Source organism: Trematomus bernacchii, unplaced genomic scaffold (assembly GCF_902827165.1).
Source record: "Trematomus bernacchii unplaced genomic scaffold, fTreBer1.1, whole genome shotgun sequence".
Taxonomy (NCBI): Eukaryota; Metazoa; Chordata; class Actinopteri; order Perciformes; family Nototheniidae; genus Trematomus; species Trematomus bernacchii.
Genome location: NW_022987771.1, coordinates 4,057,983 through 4,078,297, shown reverse-complemented (window position 1 = coordinate 4,078,297; position 20,315 = coordinate 4,057,983). Strand labels below are relative to the sequence as shown.

The 20,315-nt window shown below is 40.4% G+C and overlaps 1 protein-coding gene across 1 annotated transcript in view; it reads left to right on the top strand.

Moving 5' to 3' along the window:
- The window catches only part of tet3 (tet methylcytosine dioxygenase 3), a 50,867-nt gene that overhangs the window by 23,687 nt on the left and 6,865 nt on the right, over positions 1-20,315 (top strand). The window contains 7 exon segments of the mRNA XM_034148830.1: positions 2,161-2,251; positions 9,531-9,624; positions 12,126-12,334; positions 15,751-15,901; positions 16,758-16,847; positions 18,319-18,456; positions 19,522-19,876. Of these exon segments, the coding sequence (XP_034004721.1) occupies positions 2,161-2,251; positions 9,531-9,624; positions 12,126-12,334; positions 15,751-15,901; positions 16,758-16,847; positions 18,319-18,456; positions 19,522-19,876 (1,128 nt within the window).

Genomic DNA, 20,315 nt, shown 5'->3' with positions numbered 1-20,315 from the left:
TGATGCATGTGAAGGCATGTGAGAACACAACTTTTTCTTAAAGAGTTCTTGGTGACACAGGGTAGTTAATATACAAATGATTATTTTGGGTATAAAGTATTACTTAAAGGTGGGGTAGGTAAGTTTGAGAAACCGGCTCGAGATACACTTTTTGTTATATTCCATGGAATGCTCTTAACATCCCGATAGCAATGAATATCTTAAGTGCTTTGACAAAAAATCCATTAAAAAATGTCATCTGTGGAAGCTGCAGTACTGTAAAAAGCACGACCAATCATCTGAGCCGGCCCGGCTAAAATAACTGGATGGCCTACCTGCCTGTCAGCCTTCCATCTGTGCACAAACTTATCTCGTGCCCTCATTGGTCATGTGCGCGTTCATGTGTGTTGGAGGAGGGGCTCTGTAAGGAAGTGGCAGATTTTTTCCGGCTGTGTATTTTCTAATTCTAGCGATCTCGAGCCGGTTTCTCAAACTTACCTACCCCACCTTTAATGTCTGTTAAATAGACCTTTAACATTGAAGAGGGTGCACAGGAGGAGGAGAGCAGCTGTGTGGTGTTCCTTAGAGCAGAAAACAAGTCTTCATAGTAAAGCTTGGTCACACACCCCTGTCAACTCCCTTCAGCATAACTCAATGCTGTAATGAGACTGCCTCCAACACACAGATACAGGAAACAGCCATGATGTGCGCACCCACACACACACACACACACACACACACACACACACACACACACACACACACACACACACACACACACACACACACACACACACACACACACACACACACATCAGATTTCCAGGCTAGGATTTAGTGACTCCTCCACTTCCTGCCCTGAGCCACACCCTGCTGCCTCCTGCACCAACAGGGGAATGTGACCTCATATTGCCTCTGAGCCACACACACACACACACACACACACACACACACACACACACACACACACACACACACACACACACACACACACACACACACACACACACACACACACACACACACACAACACTTCCTGCACATACACTCTCCAGACAATCAGCTGATAGTAAAGAGCATTTAAGTCTAGAGCATTTAGCTCATGCTGTTATCCAGAGAGTGTATGATAAAGAAGTGCCGTGCACAGGAGCCAGAGCAACGCCGCTTTAGTTGACTTGCAAAGATGGGACATTTAAAATCCATTAGGAATGTAATGTAGGTAGTTCTGTGAAGATGAATCGATCAGCTGTGAATTTATTAACCACAAACTGTTGAAAATATATTTCCTTATAGACATTCCTAAACATTCCTTGATTCTAGCTTATTAAATGTCAATATTTTCTGATTTCTTTACTTCTTTATGACTGTATACTGATTGTCTTTCGTTGTGGACAATCCAGAGACATTTTAGGATGTCATCTCAGGCTTTGGAAAACACATTTTCGAAATGTTATGATGTTTTATAGACAATTGATCAATTCATCAACCAAATAAACTATTAGTTAGTTGCTGGCCTAAATGTAGTGAACATTCAGCTGCGTAGTATCACATACAAAGAGGACGTGGTCTACAACCACAGAGGCATGTAGGACAACGGTCTAAAGCAGTCACACACACACACACACGCGCACACACACACATACTACACAATATAAACACAGATGCAGACAGCGCTCACAGAGACACACCCTCACTCCCTCACAACAACACTCGCACAAACTCTCATTCATCACTACCTCAAAAAGCTTCTGCTTTACAAAGTGTCTACACACACACTCACACACACACACTCACACACACACAAACACCACACCCTGCACTCTGTGTGTTCATGTGTGTTCATGTGTGTACAGTATGTGTGTGAACTAGATGTTGCAATCAGTTGCACGTTCTCACGCTTCTCAAAGACGATGTGTCTTCAGCTACAAAGAGGATGTCTTAGAGTCTGTCTAAAAATAAATCGCAAAAGCCTTTGAATTTTTGTTTTACACCAACTGAGATTTGATTATATACAGACACACTATATTCTTGATTTGAAGTCAAAGTACTTTTACTGATACATATGAACTCTATCCAGGCACTAGTAAATACAGATTTGAGGCGTATATTATTGTGATCTGTCGAATATAGTGAATTATATTACATTACAGTTTTCTCACCCTTTACTGTCCCTGTTTCTAGAACAAATCCTCGAGAAAGATGAAGGGCCGTACTACAATCACCTGGGATCTGGACCTACTGTAGCTTCAATAAGAGATCTGATGGAGACAAGGTGAGTCTTTCCCTCTCCTCTTTTTATCTTCCTCCCACATGCTCTCCCTCCTCTTCCTCCTCCTCCTCACATGTTGTCCTTAGGGGATCCATGACCCAGAATCCAGCAGGAGAAACAGGAAACATCAGCATCATCACAAATATCTCAAGCAAGGAAAGCAGCAGATGACAATGAGAGGAATGAGGCAGGACTCAAATCCAATCACAGAGAAAGAAGATGTCTGTAGTGTTTATATTCTACTGTCTTTATTTATACCAGCTCCATAGTATATTACATTTCTACTCTACTGTATATATATATACTACTACACTCTCATCCTACTTTTCATACTGCTCATATTTTGTAAGCTGTTTTATATATATATTTGTCATTTATATTTATACTTATATTATAACATACATCCTTAATTTTATTTTTATTTTGTATGTATTTATTATTATTAATGTATTATTTTGATGTATTTTTTGGAATTGTTCCCGTTTTATAAGAAATACAACTTTGTAACATATTGACATTTTAAAGGTAGAGTATTCAAACCCAGACTCAGTCATTCAAAATAAAATTATCCCAAAAAATGAATACAAAAATATACAGTAGTGATAAATACAAACATTTGTGATAGAAATGGTGCATTTCCTATTTAGAGTTTTGTTCAGTCATTAAAGGTCCCATGTCATGGCCATTTCTACTGATCATAATTCCATTGTTGAGGTCTACTAGAATATATTTAAATTGTGCAATTCTCCAAAATCACATTGGTTTCTCAAACAGCATCTCTGTATAGTATGTGTATTCACCAGGTATTCACTCTCTGTCCTAAACGGCTTGTTGGAGCTCCTGCCCCCTACCTCCCTGTGAGCCCAGTGTGCTCTGATTGGTCGGGACGTTGCGAGGCTCGTTGCTGCGAGGAGCGGACAGGTTTCCGGGTCGGCGATACAGCGAGAACAAGCGAAACTCATCCTGACCACACACAAACACTCACAGCCGAAGTAAAAACAATAAGTGTGGCTTGATATTGAGTAAGAAAAAGGTTTATAACGCTGTGAGAATGGGTCTGCGGAGAGCATTTCTCCACGATCCCAACTCGTCTATTACCAGCGTTCAGGGAGCTCTATGCAAGTCAATGGGGACTCCCTGTTAGTTAGCCAAGGGATCCTGGTGTGTGAGGTGCTCCGCGGATTGGTCCATTTGGGCCAATCCGGTCATTTGTTGTTGATTTGGGTGTTCACACGTCACAGAACCCAGGAAGCAAACAATGGAACATGAGAAAACTCCAACGAGGCGTTCTGGGGCAGCATAGACAGGTCTTTTCTGTGTTAGAGTTTTACTCGCTACAGGGTGTACTTTGAGGGTTTGTGACTCTGCAGACCGTTTACATGCAGAAAAACCTTCATAACACACAAGGGGACGGGTAATAACCGGAAAAGCATGACATGGGCCCTTTAATATAAATTAAGACTGACATTTGTTGTTTTTGATGCAAAGAATGTACATTCAAAGCAGATTAATCAAATAATCCAATAGTCAAATTGAAGGTAAAAATCTATGTGATGTTTTTGGTAAATGATGATTTCATTCAGCATTAACCGTCAGGACCAGAGGTCGCGTTAACCAAATATTTTCCGTCTATGACGTATGTTTTGACGGAAAAATCTGAAAGCAGTCCGTCATTTTGACAGATTAGAACAAACTCGGAACAGCGCCAAAGCTTCCCTGCAGCGAGGCTCCGGTGTTATGCCGTGTTATGCATGCCCGCCAAAAAGGAAATGTTTCCAAACCTAACTTTGCCGAACAAATCATTGAAATGTTAGCGAGTATTTGCTTTACGCTGTGCGCACTCCCGTGAGGTGCGGTGGGCATGCATAACACGGCGCTAACAGTTCACGAGCGTGCGCCCACCCCCCGGTTGACAGTTCAACCCCCCCCCTCGTCAGAGTTGTGTAAAGGCCGACGGGTAATACTGGAATTTTAAGATCCTGGAATTTTACGATCCTGTCCGTCAAAATTAAGGGCTGCAAAAAAGTCTAGCGCAACCTCTGGTCAGGACTCTAATTGAATCGATGTCACATACACAACACGATCTGCACAGCTCTCCAAACCAATAAGTCCAATGAGCTGTTGTCACTTTATACTCTGAGCATCTGCAGACTTGGTGGTAGAAAGACAGATTGAGATTAGCTGCTTGATCTTCATCCAGTAGGATTAGTATTTATTTAATTTAGGGGGAGAAACCAGAGAGCTCCCAGCTGGTCATTTTAATAACCAGAGTGCATTCTGGATTAATCACTGGATTAATCACAGCATCAGTGCTTGATCTTACATGAAGGGTTGTTTTATATTTCATAACTTGGTTTAAGTCATATTTCACGTCCATTTGTTCATCAATTACTCACCCTGTTTTGCTTTTTATCTCATGGCTCTGCGGTCATTATTCTTCACCAAACAAAGGAGAACAAGTCTAAATGAATAATTGCAAACTGTATCAAAACATCCTTTTAGAAACTCCCCCACAACTCGTGCAGCATAATCCAAGTCTCATTCATCCGCTCACTACTTCGCAAACAAATGACTTTTCCAAACACTTCAGCTTAAACAGTTTTAACACAGGCAGCCATCTACACGTCCAAAGTGTTTTAAACATTAAACTATCAAGTGTTTTTGAAAAAGTAATGTTTTGAAACGACAATTACTTCAAGCCATTAAGACCTTTTGATTCTTCATTGTCTTCATGAACACAGGGTGAAACATGTATATATAATGATTCTTTTGTGAGGGAAATACTCCATTAACCCTTCATAGCCGAACATGTAATGCCTCAAAAGAATAGTTGTTCTTTATTTTGAGAACCAAATATAGTGATTTCACCACGAAAATGTACTTACAGAAGTAATACTCTGGTTTATTCATTCATTGATACCACACTTAATGAACAGGCAGGCTTAGTGCTTTTAAATAAAATAGACGTAACCTTTTAGACTTTAATGAAGTGGGTGTTTGAAATTGAGAATCCATGTAACCCAACTTTCTCTTACCAAATAAAAAGTCTTCCCTTAACTTTATGAATATACCTCATGGTGTCTGTTATTTGAAACCCTAAAACAGAAACAGCTTGTTCCAAATCTTTCTTTAATTAAAGGATGCCACATTGTGTTAAGCTTCATGTCAACAGTAGTGATCGTTGAACTGAATCCACATTTGGCTGCTATTCACTGAGAGGACCACTGAGTCATTATAGAGAGTGAGAGGGGGGGAGAAACCCCACTCTCAGTTGTTTGAGAGATGACATAAGATGTTCAGGCCACAATGTCCCCAGCCGACCTTTGACCCCCCCCCAGCAGCCCCCTCTCTGAGCCACCTCGGGGTGCGTCCCATTCAGCTGTAGCCCCTGGTGCTCACTGTCACATCAGATCAGGGTTTCACAATGGCAGGTATCTAGCAGGCAGGAGACCCGATCTGAGCCGTGTGCAAAACTGACTACTTCTGACCCCTCCCCCCCCCAAACCCAATGTAACCTCTGACCTCAACACCCCCACACTCTAACAGCAGACCTCGAGAAATAGGCAAGGCAAGTTTATTTATACAGCACCTTTCAACACAAGGCAATTCAAAGTGCTTTACAAAACTGGAAGACATTAGGAGCATTAAGAAGCATATTATGAAATGGCATTTAAAAACACTCATTTAAAAGCAAAGATAATAAAACATGAATAACAAAGGCACATGAATAAAAGTTACAGTGCAGTGTGAGATACACTCATCTGAAATGTTTAGGTCCGACTCTCAGAAATAGTTATCTATGACCTCACTTTCTTTCTACTTTCTTTTTAAACTTATCCTTTAGTCAATTCAAGTGTTTCATGCTAAACGAACCCCCCTTTGGAAAATTCTAACCTGACCCCATGGTACCTTTTAGTTTTCGCCCAAACTATTCCTCTTTTTTAAATGCACATTAGTTAAGTTTACCTTGTCTTTCTAGGACATATACACACATGCACCATCGGGAATAATAGTTACGGAGCTTTAAAATCAAGAAAATGAAGAACAATGTGTTTTCCCTCTCACTTTTAAGGCAATGCAATTCTATTTATATAGCAACTTTCAACACAAGGCAATTAAAAGAGATTAACATTAAGAAATAGTGAAGCGGAAACACATTATCAAATGTCATTTCAAAACAGTCACTGAAGCAGACAATAAAATAAACGTAAAACATGCTAATATCAAATAACACAGGTATAAAATACTAAAATTAAAGTTACAGTGCAGTGGAAGATATAAGGGGCGGTGGCGAAGTCCATAGGGACTTGGCTTGGCAACTGGAAGGTCACCAGTTCAAGTCCCGGAAAGACCAACCATTTTTATATATAAAGCCATGTTAGGGAAACTTCCATCCTACATCTGCTCCCTGATCTCACGGCGAATTGTAAGTGGCTACTGCCTGAGATCGCATGCTGTGGTTTTATTAAATGTGCCAACTGCTAGGACTGTCTTAGGGAAGATAGCATTTAGATGCGCAACTCCACTGTCTTGGAATAGTCTGCAATTGAAATGGAAACTGAGCAATCTGGTGCCACTAAATGTTTTTAAAGCTCGGTTGGATGCTACTCAATCGGAAGCTGTTGGTACCTGTTCATGTGGATAGTTATGTAAATTGTAATCCCTGTAATGATGCTGTACGATGTCCTTTTGTTATTCTGTTTATGTTTTTAATGTTTCATGTGGAACCTACTTGAGCAGGTCTCCCTTGAAAAAGAGATCAATAATCTCAATGGGATACAACCTGGATAAATAAAGGTTTGAAATGAAATGAAAGTGCTACCGAGGTGTCCCTGAGCAAGGCACCGTTCCCTACACTGCTCCCCGGGCGCCGTACATAATGGCAGCCCACTGCTCCTAACACTAGGATGGGTCAAATGCAGAGAAACCGTTTCGTTACATAGTACCTGTACTACGTAATGACAATAAGTTGAATCTTCTTCAATATGAATTGTTCAATTTGAAGCAGCGGCAAGAAGAAAGGTCTTCAGCCTCATAGTGCTATTAATGACTCTGGATTGTTTTGTAGTGAGTTCTTGGACTTGTTTTGAGAGGTTTCATGTAGGAACTATTTTCTTTGTACTGAACTACACTCACGCAATCAAATCACCACTCACGGACAATAATGCAAGATTATTTGTTATGTTGTACATTTGTCTTTTCTCCAGAACATTATGATTTCAAAAGGTCTTCCTGTTAACTGTAGTGTTTTCTATCGATGTAGATTGTTTTGTTGTGTGTTGCCAACTTTTAGAGATATCTACTGCCTCTCAAATGTAATGTAACTATATGGCACTCAGCTTGTGTTGTTCAAAACACCAAAAACATACATTTTAAAAACTCAAAAGCAATGTATCTTTCCAGAAATCATGACGTGTTACACAAGATTATCCACAGAGCTTGTTGTGATCAATTTCATGTTGGAACTTGTTCTTGTTGTGTTATTGTGCATCTACTCATAGACAAGAAGCTAACCTGAGATATCTCACCTCACAGCTGTCTCATCTTGCACTGGGACAAGCCTCTCATCCACGAGAAGCTGCATGCTCCTTCTGCACAGAGATGAGAAAGAAGTCACATTTATTTACGAGGCAACTTGCTGTACAGACAAGAGCAAGTAGCCAAAATCACAAATAAAAAACACATATAAACGTTAACGCAATAGCTCAATCACTCAAATAAACAACACATCAGCCACATCAGCCTTCAAATGCTAAGAATTAAAAGTATGTTTTGACACCCAACTCAATATAGTCCTTAGAGAAGGGATTGCTTTTCAACAGTCCAGAAAACGGTTTTTTCTACATTCAAATTCTCACAACAACATCTGTGGATTATCTTGATCAGGTTTAACAGAAAGTGAAATAGCTTTTGAGATTTAAATGTATTTCCTTTGGCAGTTTGAGCACCCCAGTGCCCTCTAGTTACAATATATTGGAGGAAAGGCAGACATCTCTACAGCCGAACTCACACCAAAACAATCTAGATTGATAAAAGCACTGTAGGTAAGGAGGGAACATTTTGTTTCTTTTGGGTGAACTGTCCCTTTAAATATTCTCTCCCCAATCAATTATTAGCTCAAGCAGGTGTTCACAGTCCCAGACAAACAAAACAAATGTAAATAGATGTTATGTGTGCACTAAAAAGCTCATGCAGGCACACGTGGACACAAACACCAGGAGAGAAATGTTCCTCTTGGCGTCGCTTCGGGTCTCGTGGGTTCTGGTTCTCTGTGCCGTGTTAGTGTGAATCTCAGCAGAGCCTCGTGAACACACCTGTCTCTGTCAGGGCTGGCATACAGTCCTACTTCCACACACTGAAATAATAACACAGACTTAGACCACCTCGCTTAACACATAACAAACACTTGTGAGGAGGTCGGTGATGACCAATAGGAATCATTGATATCCTATAAAAATGTGATTATGTCTCATATTGCAGCAGAGATGCACTGATTTACTTTTCTTGTCTGATTTTTTTAAGAGTTTGACTTGACAATAATTGACAGCATACACACGATTTTGTAATGACTTTACTTCAAATGTTGGGTCATAATAAAGCATTCAAAATCCCAAAACACGGAAGGTTTTAGTTTGTTGTCAAAACCTTACTCTAAGGTTGCTGCTTCACCCTGAAATGTGGACTTGCAGGTGTTACAAATTGCATTTTTCACACCCATTTCTTCTGGGTTTGGCTGTGATGTGCCACTGCGTCCACAATGTAAAACAAGTATGCGTTTAAATATAACCTTCCTAAAAGGAAACATATACAGTATGACACAGTCAGTCTCATCTGTAGCTGTTCCTGTTATTGAGTGCCAATATTTAAACAGTTTGAACTGTGAAATGCAGGCTAGTTTTGCACATGTTTTTAAGGTTTTATTTGGTTGTAAGTACATTCATGGAGCACAGATCCATATTGCTGGTTACTTGTTTTTCAGTATTTTTCAGTTTTCTTGTGTTTGAGTGCAAATTGGATATGATGAAGTATTATTTTCCTCATCTTTAAACTGACACTTATAGTGAGCAATGTCTATCCCAGTTTAACTCCAAAGTGATGTCTTTTTAATGTCAAAAGATATTAAGTTTATATGATAATACACACAGAGAAACAGCACATCTTCATGTATTTGAAATTAAAAATAGCCGTCTTTATATGAAACATTACTTTAACAGATTATAAAAATAGTTGCCGCTGTGGATGAACTTTAATAACACTGAATTGTATTGTTGCTCTTGTGCAGGTACGGAGAGAAAGGAGATGCCGTCCGGGTCGAGAAGGTGGTTTACACAGGCCGAGAGGGGAAGAGCTCACATGGATGTCCTATTGCTAAATGGGTAAGCAGCATCACATCTAACATGGGTTTGAGGTTTTGACAGAGATGGTGAGGTTTCTGGGACGTCGGATTATGAAGCACCAGTTTTGGGAGCCATAGTATTGTCTCGTCTTATTCCTTTTATTACATTTCCATTTTAAAATACTGGCCTTTAACTCTCAAAAACACAGTTGTGACAGTCTGTCAAAAACTCAGCCAAATCCTGTTTTCAAGTGAGAGAACATGATTTTGTTGGACTTTGTCCCATCCGACAACAATGGCAGCCAATCAACAACAGCTGTGTGTGTGTGTGTGTGTGTGTGTGTGTGTGTGTGTGTGTGTGTGTGTGTGTGTGTGTGTGTGTGTGTGTGTGTGTGTGTGTGTGTGTGTGTGTGTGTGTGTGTGTGTGTGTGTGTGGTGTGTGTGTGTGTGTGTGTGTGTGTGTGTGTGTGTGTGTCCTGGGGAGACACCTAGACAGGTTTGTCACCCACAGTGAGTAAAGAAGCAGGAGGCCTCCCCCTCAGGTGTCACCCCTGACACACCCTGCTAATGGCTTTATGGATTCAAAACAGCCGTCCTGCTGAGTGTTGGTGTTGGAGACATAAAGAGGGGGGGGTGTGGGGATAATACACCCCCCTCTCTTTACACTTATTAACAGTCATTTATCTTTCTTTGTATAAGCAAAGATTGTAAAAAAGAAAAACTGCCGTGGACAGGGGCAGCTGCAAAAAGTATTTGAACCACCTAATTTAAAGGCCCACCTACAGAAAACCATATCAGTTCAAGAGTATGTTATATATAGAATACTTTCACAGCTTAACCTTGCTGCCAAAGAGCAACTGAAGCCATTATTGAAGCGCTTTTGAACGCTACAAGATTCAAACACAAACTATAGGAGTTGCTGGTCTACCGCTGCCTCCATATTTGGGTTAGTTTGTGTTATTTAATCACTTTGATGGATCTGAACCAACCGTTTGAAACACCAAATTCACACAAACTAACAAGACAAGTAACTCCCATGTTCTGCAGAATACAAGTCTTATTTATTTTATTGAGTCTGGTGGTGGTGTTATTGGCGAGAGCATAGATCACGGCTTGAGTCAGAAGAATAGACTTAATAACTGTCCGTATTTAAGGTAAAGCAGGGAAAATATTTCCATTTTTGCGTACATGAAAGCCGATTTAGATGTTCTTTTACGTGGGTCTTTTTCTAGGTGGCTTAAATACGTTATCCGTACATTGTTCAGCTTCCTCATTTATTCAACGTAAAGCGTCAGAAGCACATTTGGGACTGGGATCCGGTGACCACAGCAGGTCAGATTTCAGTAAAGGTGTCAGATATCCTTTCAAAAAGCTGTGTAACATCACCTGTTTGTCATTGTGTCTTTCAAATGCACAGGACATCGAGTAATGTTTGTTGCTAACACAATAATCACAAGCAAATGATCATGCATACCATGTGAACTACTCCCTATTTGACCTATTCCTCCTCTTGTTAGTTATATTTATACTGTTACTTTATTTATATTCTCATTATCCTTGAGTGAACTGCTGTTGCTGCTTTTCCATCTGAATTTCCCCAAGGACATTAATAAAGGTTTTTCAGAATCTGATTCAAGTTGTAAGTTTGTAATTCTATATTCAAATTAAGAATAAGCTAATTTAATGAGCACAAATACAAGTTTTGCTTTAACCTAACCTCTCCTGAATGACTTAAAGGTCACCTATTATGCAAAATCCACTTGTTCATGTCTCTTCTACATCAACATGTGTCCCCTCTTGTTCATGTCTCTTCTACATCAACATGTGTCCCCTCTTCTTCATGTCTCTTCTACATCAACATGTGTCCCCTCTTCTTCATGTCTCTTCTACATCAACATGTGTCCCCTCTTCTTCATGTCTCTTCTACATCAACATGTGTCCCCTCTTCTTCATGTCTCTTCTACATCAACATGTGTCCCCTCTTCTTCATGTCTCTTCTACATCAACACGTGTCCCCTCTTCTTCATGTCTCTTCTACATCAACATGTGTCCCCTCTGTGTAAAGAGACTCTGAAAGTTTCAGGAAAAAAGATTCTCTCACTTTTTGTCCTGATCCATTTATATAAAAACCTGTCTGAAAATGACCTGATCAGATTTTGGCCACTTTGTGATGTCATAATGTTTGTTTGGCTTGTGTAACCATTAGCCAATCACCAACCAAGGTAACCCCCCCCCCCCCCCCCTATCACCTGAATCTCCTCCAAGAGCACCATTGTGTTCTTTTTAACCAAATATCTCTCAGAGGGGCGTGGGGAGGGGCTCCTTATTTTCATCTAAAGTAACAGACAGAGAATCAGCACTTTTGAAACAGGGCTGAAACAGAGGGGATTATGGGATGCTGCAATGATCTGTTTGGTGTTTGGAGCCAAACACTTCAGAGACATGTTCTGTATATATCTGAGACCTATAATATATTGATGAAAAACAGTAAAATATGTGACCTTTAAAGCAAAATAATTACAATCCTCTGCTTCCTGTCAGGTGATTCGTCGTAGCGGTGAGACGGAGAAGCTGCTGTGTTTGGTGCGTCACCGTGCCGGACACCACTGTGAGAACGCCCACATCATCATCCTCATCATGGCGTGGGAGGGGGTGCAGCGGGGTCTCGCTGACCAGCTGTACCAGGAGCTCAGCAACACCCTCACTCAGTACGGAAATGCCACCAGCCGGCGCTGCGGCCTCAACGACGAGTGAGTAGCGTCTCGGTGCTCTCTGACACGCTTTGGGTTTATAACAGGGGTGTCTAAACTACGGCCTGGGGGCCAAATGCGGCCCGCGAGCCATTTTGAATCGGCCCTCATCAAATTCAAAAAGTATAATGTTATACGGCCCAATGAATGAATGAAACTTGAGCTTGTCTTGTATTGTACTTCTTAAATACATCTGTAAACATATATTACTCAGTAGTGTTCATGTGTTAATAAGCCCAATTTCCAATAAATTAAGTCAATTAAAGTAAAAAATATGTTCTAACAAGTTGATAAAAAAAGCCCAATGACTTATTTACATAACAACCTTGAAATACACCTCTTCATATTTCCACTTATAAGCAATCTGAGGCGTCTGTTTTAAGGGATGAGCTGCCATCAAAATAAATGAAACCCTCTGGAGAGCTGTGATGTCGGCTGTTTATTTTTCTTAAAGCATATTCAAGTAACAAGCATCATTTACCTACATTTGATTGATTTTGCTGACTTCTAACTGAACTTATGAGGCCATAAACCTCTCCTCTAGGGAGTGGCCCAGCCCTTCGAATACGTTTCTGTATGTGGCCCTCAGTGAAAAACTTTGGACACCCCTGGTTTATAATATACATGTGTGTGAATGTGCAGAGAGCAGAGGGGTTGCATGTATTTCTGTGTTTTAACTGCACCTGCATTTTAAGTGTTTTTCTTGGCATCCTAATAAGAACTTTTTGGACCTAAGACAAGAGTGGAAGTATGCGAAAACATTTTTCTTATGTATTTGAGTGGACGAGTGCAACTTCATGAGCTTCTGTACAGAATATGTGATGTTAAAACTAGTTTAAAAAGGCTAAATGACCTCCCACACCCTAAGAAGATTACAAAAACAAGAAATAGCGAAAAAAGTTAACTTACATATTGTAATATACAACTTATAATATGTAAGTTTCATGGATAAAACCTTATGAGATGGGGGTCCAAATGCTCCCTAATAAGGGTCTGTGACAATGAAAAGTCATTCCAAAACAAGCCACATTTGACCTTTTAAAGGTAGGGTATGTAAGTTTGAGAAACCGGCTCGAGATACACTTTTTGTTATATTCCATGGAATGCTCTTAACATCCCGATAGCAATGAATATCTTAAGTGCTTTGACAAAAAATCCATAAAAAAATGTCATCTGTGGAAGCTGTAATACTGTAAAAAGCACGACCAATCATTTTAGCCGGCCCGGCTAAAATAACTGGATGGCCTACCTGCCTGTCAGCCTTCCATCTGTGCACAAACTTATCTCGTGCCCTCATTGGTCATGTGCGCGTTCGTGTGTGTTGGAGGAGGGGCTCTGTAAGGAAGTGGCAGATTTGTTCCGGCTGTGTATTTTCAAATTCTAGCGAACTCGAGCCGGTTTCTCAAACTTACCTACCCCACCTTTAAATGATGTATGAATACACAAAACGGAACGTTGACGGGAACTAGTTTTTCCAAAAAGCTATGCATTTTGAACACACCCTTGTTTAACCTGTTACAGCAAGCCTTCACCAACTACTGCCACACTCGGTTATTACTCTACTTTCAAACTGTATAAGCTGATGAACTGATCATATATGAGGTCAACTTGTATCTGTTTGTCTTACACACATATATACATAGAAGATAAAGTAAATATATGTGTTTTATGACACTTCTAAGAAGTAACTGCCAGAAATTCACCAGATAATTTACATATCAGTTCAAAAACAATTACACTTTAGATTCAGTGAATAAGAGCTTGTATTTGCACTCCTGATATAATCATATTCAATTGCATTTAGCGCTTTTCTAAATACTGAAGCACGCTGTACCATTTAAAAAAAACTATAGCATACAAACAAACAAACATAAACAGATACAAAGACACAAAATGCAATAAAATGAATTAGAAAAGCAGAAAATTACAAAACAAAAAAAGTTGTGTCATTCTTTTCCCTAAATTCCCTTTAGACATTTCTCTCTGCCATGTTGTTACATCCCACTCAGCCCAGTTAAAACAGAATGTTCCCAGGATGTAAAACATGCACAGGTTACACATCATTGTCCGGCAGTGGCTCAGTCAGTAGGGGCTTGGACTGGGAGCCGTAGGGTCGCCGGTTCAAGTCCCCGACCAGACCTAAAATATGGAGTGTGGACTGCTACTTGTAGAGGTCCAAGTTCACCTCCTGCCCTGTCGTGGTGCCCTTGAGCAAGGCACTGGACACCCCCCTTCCCCCCTCACTCCCATTGCTCCCCGGGCGCTGTACAATAGCTGCCCACTGCTCCTAGTACTAGACTCCTGGTTCTAATCAAATCAAATCAAGGTTTATTTATAAAGCACATTTATAAAGCACATTTAAAAGCGATTTTTGGTCGGGCCAAAGTGCTGTACATGTAATAACTACAATCACATAAAAACACATTTCTATAATCACAATAAAAGATAATAAACAGATATTTAAAAAAAAAAACACAGGGAAAAGTCAGGAGTCGTGCTCCGCTCTAACTAGAAGGCCAGAGAGAAGAAGTGTGTCTTAAGAGTAGATTTAAAAACCCCTAGGGTCTGGGCCGACCTCACATGGAGGGGCAGAGTGTTCCAGAGCCTCGGGCCAGCTGCTGCGAAGGCTCGGTGCCCTCGGGTTTTGAGCCTGGTCTTGGGCACTATCAGCAACAGCTGGTCAGCAGACCTTAAAGCTCTGGCTGGGGTGTAGCGCTGGAGGAGTTCAGCTATATAGGCCGGAGCCAGCCCGGCTAGGATGGGTTAAAAGCAGAGAACACATTTCACTGTGTGTGCTGTGTGCTCTGCATGTGTGACCATTACAGAGGGTTTCATCCCTCCTATTCTATTCTATCATTTATGCATTAAAACAGGTTTAAATATCCTAATTCTGGGAATTGAAAAGAAAAGTGGTTTAAAGGTCAAAGATGGGTTTGGGTAACAGTAAAATAGGGGGAAATGCATTGTCTGGGGATGCAAAATGATTGAAAGAGAAGAATGAAAGGAATATAAAAAGGTTAGCGAACCGTCAAAAGAACTGTAACTTCACGGGAAGACTAGGGGTTAGAGGAATGTGAGAATTTGGTTCAGGGTATTGTCAAATATCTGGAACAAACTCCCAGAAACCTGCAGGTCCGCTGCAACTCTGACTACTTTTAAATCCAGGCTGAAGACTTTCTTTTTCCCGCTGCGTTTAATTGAACTATTCACATCTTACACTGCACTGTAACTTCTATTCATGTACCTGTGTTATTCATGTTTTATTATCTTTGCTTTTTAAGGTTTCTAATGTGTTTTATCCCCTTAATGTCTTTCATTTTTGTAAAGCACTTTGAATTGCCTTGTGTTGAAAAGTGCTGTATAAATAAACTTGCCTTGCCTAACCCTGAGAGCGTGCTCCCTGTCTCCCCCTGCAGTCGGACCTGTGCGTGTCAGGGTAAAGACATGGAGACCTGCGGCGCTTCCTTCTCCTTCGGGTGCTCCTGGAGTATGTACTTCAACGGCTGCAAGTACGCCCGCAGCAAAACCCCGCGCAAGTTCAGGCTGCAAGGAGAGCGCCCTGAACAGGTACTCATTTTATTTCACACTTTAGTCACTTGTTGTCTTGGGTAAACGTTATATCTCTGTGGCTTTGTGGTTTGTTTTAACTTCAAGCATCAGTTTGCACGTACTACTGTAGTTGGCGTAAAGAAGTGGAATTCTTTGCCGAATGATTTAAAGGGCTGTAAGAACATTTTTATGTTTAAGAAAATATATAAAGAAAGCGTAATTAGACAGTAGGAAGTTATTTATTGGTTTTTCCCACACAGCACAATAACAGGAGAAAATACAAGAGTACAAATGCAGGTGCTATCTAAAAAAGCAAAACAATTATGACAAAACAATAATGATAATATCATAAAAAGACCATTACAGTAATAGCAATGACAAAAATAAACCAAAATACACAATGACATGATAAGACAGAAACAGAAGACCCCTAAGACCTCGGGTCCCCCCGCACATCCGACAGTCAGACACAATCACCATATTCAAATCCCAATTAAAAACCCACCTGTTCAAATCTGCCTACTCACTGTAGTGCTCCCCATTATATGTTTCATTTGTGTCCACTTGATTGTCTCCTCCATGATTTCCTGTTTGTGTTTGAAAGGCGCCTAAAAATAAAATGTATTATTATTATTAAGACCTGAAGTTGACTTTTGAGTGTGTTCTGGTTTTATGTTTCAGTATGTGTAAGCAACTGTGACTGAAAGAATATTGCTTTTATTTTACTTTTTTATGGTAAGGGGCAGGTAAAATAAGATGTTCTTCTCCCTGCTCCTTTCCACCATGCGCTATACACAAAAGAACATGTTTTGTAAAGTGTACATGTTTTGTAAAGTGTACCTGTGTGGTTCTGATCTGTGTGTGTGCTCTTCAGGAGGACAAACTGGGGCTTAACCTTCAGCACCTGGCGACAGAACTGGCTCCTCTGTACAAGCAGCTGGCTCCGCAGGCATACAGCAACCAGGTGAGTTGGAAAGTCAAATACTTGGGGGGTCACGGTATTCAAAAGTTAAGGTTCAGTGCAAGAATACTTTCTTTCCATTTATTTTAAGGCATAACAAATGATCTGGAGGGGACTGAGGTAACAATGTGCCCTCTTGTAGCTTCTGTAAACTATTCTCATTTAAAAAACTAAAAAAACCTTGTGTATTAACACAGTCAACGAATGCTGAACACACAGTTTCCCAAAAAGCAACAGGTCATAATTAGAGCTACGATGATTAGGTAATTGATAGAAAACGACTCACTGCTAAAAGTTTCAGTGATAGTTCGGTACAACAACATTAACAGTTCAATTCGTAGCAAGTACCAACCATAGTTTTTAAACAGTAACACATGTCTACCGCAAACAACTACACTTATAATCGTCCTCACACACAATGAGTAGAATCCTCAAGACGTTCACATGATAGATAGATAGATATATACTTTATTAATCCAGAGTTGGCATATTGTTTGGTAATAACACTTCTTGCATCTTTGCAAAAAGACTAATGTGCTGTTTATACGAGAACGCAAACGGTTGTATCCGCTACTTTTCTCTTTCGTATAGCCCGTTCGTTCACACGAGGCCGTAACGGAAACGCGGAAACGGACCCCGCAAACGATAACGGGTCCCAAGGTGGATAGATCTGCAAACGGAACGCTCTGGGGGGCCAAACGGCTCCGTGTGTACGCCCTATATACGATCATTTCCTGATAACGATGAAGCCATAGCCCCGCCTCTCCTGCTCACTGCTGTAGCATGGTCAGTAGCTACTGACCATGCTACAGATGTTAGTGCAAAATCTACAGCTCCACAACCATCAGCAACAAGTGGACATGGAGAACTACATGAACTACATGTTGCTAAATCCACCGCGGGGCATAAACAGAAGGGCAACCATGGCAACCATGCTCGGGGGTCTTCCTCGCTGCTTTTGGTGTATTTTGTGGCGGCAGCAGCGCCACTTACAGGCCCGGCATATGTACTACAGCGTCTCCAGCGCTCCCGAGCGAACGGAATACTTTTTTGTTATCGTATTCGGTTTGTTTGCGTTTCGTATGTGTTTCCGTGTAAATGGGGTCTAAGACATTTACTTTTACAATGTGTCACACCTCTGAAGTGCTCCTTTGTGTGTTTATCTTGAATGAATGTGAGGAAATTAGATTAGATAGACTTTATTGTTCACCCGGGGGAAACATTTACTTTGGCTTTTCTAAGGACAGCAACGGTACATACAATACTCACCATTAGAACATAGCAATAAACATAAACACTTGTTCAAATGGGAATGTACTGTAGCAGCAATAAATTAGACAAGTATAAAGACGGCTTATTATAAAATAGAAAGCTTAACCTGATCAGCAGGGCGAGACATGAGCAGCTTAAACTGTGAAAGAGAGGATATAAGGTGTCTGCAGATATGTGTAATAAACTCTGTCCTCTCCCTCAGTGCCTGACAGAGTCCAAGGCTCCAGAGTGCCGGCTGGGACTGAAGGAAGGCCGGCCGTTCTCCGGAGTCACCGCGTGCATGGACTTCTGTGCACACGCTCACAAGGACCAGCACAACCTGTACAACGGCTGCACAGTGGTAAGATCACGACAAATGTCAGGGTATTTTGAGATGAATTAAGAGTATAATACAATGTTATTACTGTAACAAGAATCTGTAAGTAATGTATCATTTTACCTCTGTTATCTAGCTTCTATGTTTTATGTTTACTTTGTAAATTGGAAACTTTTTCATTTTAAATATTATTATGCATGCCCTTCATCTAATAGTGTTTTATTTTTTGTCTTTCACTTTTGCTGTAACGTAAATGTCCCCTATGTGGGACGAATGCATACGTTTTCAAGATTCAAGGCTTTTATAGTCATGTGTGCATAGCTCCAGTGGAGTTATGACAATGCAAGTCTTAGGTCCCAGGCTCCTCCAACAGTGCAACACAATAACACTGATAATAGTGCAAGTAAATAAAATATAATGGAAATTGTGCAGAATAGTCTATATACTAGTAATTGGAATATTGATATATATTGATTGATTGATACATTTTATTTCGAACAAGTAAAATAAATAATTACAAAAACAAAAATGTTTGCAGTGCATAGTCATGTAAGAGAAAACAAAACAAAGTGACATTTACAACAACAACAATAACAGCATTAGCAACATAAACAGTCCCACATCTAGTGTTCGAAAAGGAGTGAGAAGAAGTATCATTTATTCAATCTCACCCCCTTGTCCCTAAATTATTTATTTATAATCTATAAATAGTTATCATTATTATTATTATTGTTATTATTATTATTAATCTGCTTTACTTGTTGATTGACATATATACATTTACACATATACATAAACACACATACACATATACATACACACACACACACACACACACACACACATACACATATACATATATACACATACACATACATATACATCGATACATACAGTCAAACACCCTCCCCATCCCTGTACCTGGAGAAAATAAGTTGCAAACAGGTGAATGTCATGGATGTTGTTTCAAAAGTTCCGGTGTTTAACAGTCTGATGGCCTGTGGGATGAAGCTGTCCCTGAGTCTGGTGGTTTTAGTAAAGCAAAAGAGATTCATAGTTTAATCTACTCTCCCTCTCTCTGTGTTTTAGGTGTGTACGTTGACGAAGGAGGACAACCGCGCGGTGAAGGGTGTCCCTGAGGACGAGCAGCTGCACGTGTTGCCTCTCTACAGGATCTCTCCCACGGACGAGTTTGGCAGCGAGGAGGGGCAGCGGATGAAGATGAAGACGGGAGCCATCCACATGCTGCAGGCTTTCCCACGACCGGTGCGCAAACTGCCCGAACCGGCCAAGTCCTGCCGACAGCGCCGCCTGGAGGCCAAGAAGGCAAACTCAGAGAAGAAGAAGAACAAACTCCTGCAGCAGGCGGGGGAGACGCCGGAGAAAACCGTGGTGAAGACAGAGGTCTGCGTCACGGGGTCCCCTCACCCCCCAGGCAATAAAGGTAAGATGATGTTTTGGTACTCATGAATGAAATTGTCGTTTGAGCAGATGTTCAGTAGGGCTGTAAGGAATAATAATAATAATAATACACTTTATTTGTAGAGCACCTTTCATGCACAAAGCAGCCCAAAGTGCTTTACAGAACAAGAAGAAAACACAACAATATTACAATAAATACAGAACAAGATAACACATACAGTGATCCTAATGAAATTCCCTTAAATTAAAGCTGACAAGAAATTAAAATAGGTTAAAATAAAGCAATTTTAAATAAAATAAAATGAAAAATGTAAAATTAAAGCAAAACAGTAAAAAAGACAGTAAAACATGGACCAGTGAGAATGGAAAGTTAACCCAAATTAAAAGTCATAGTACTACTAAGATTCATTCATGATATCAGAGCGCTGCACAGCATTTTTGCTTTCTTTTCGCACCATATA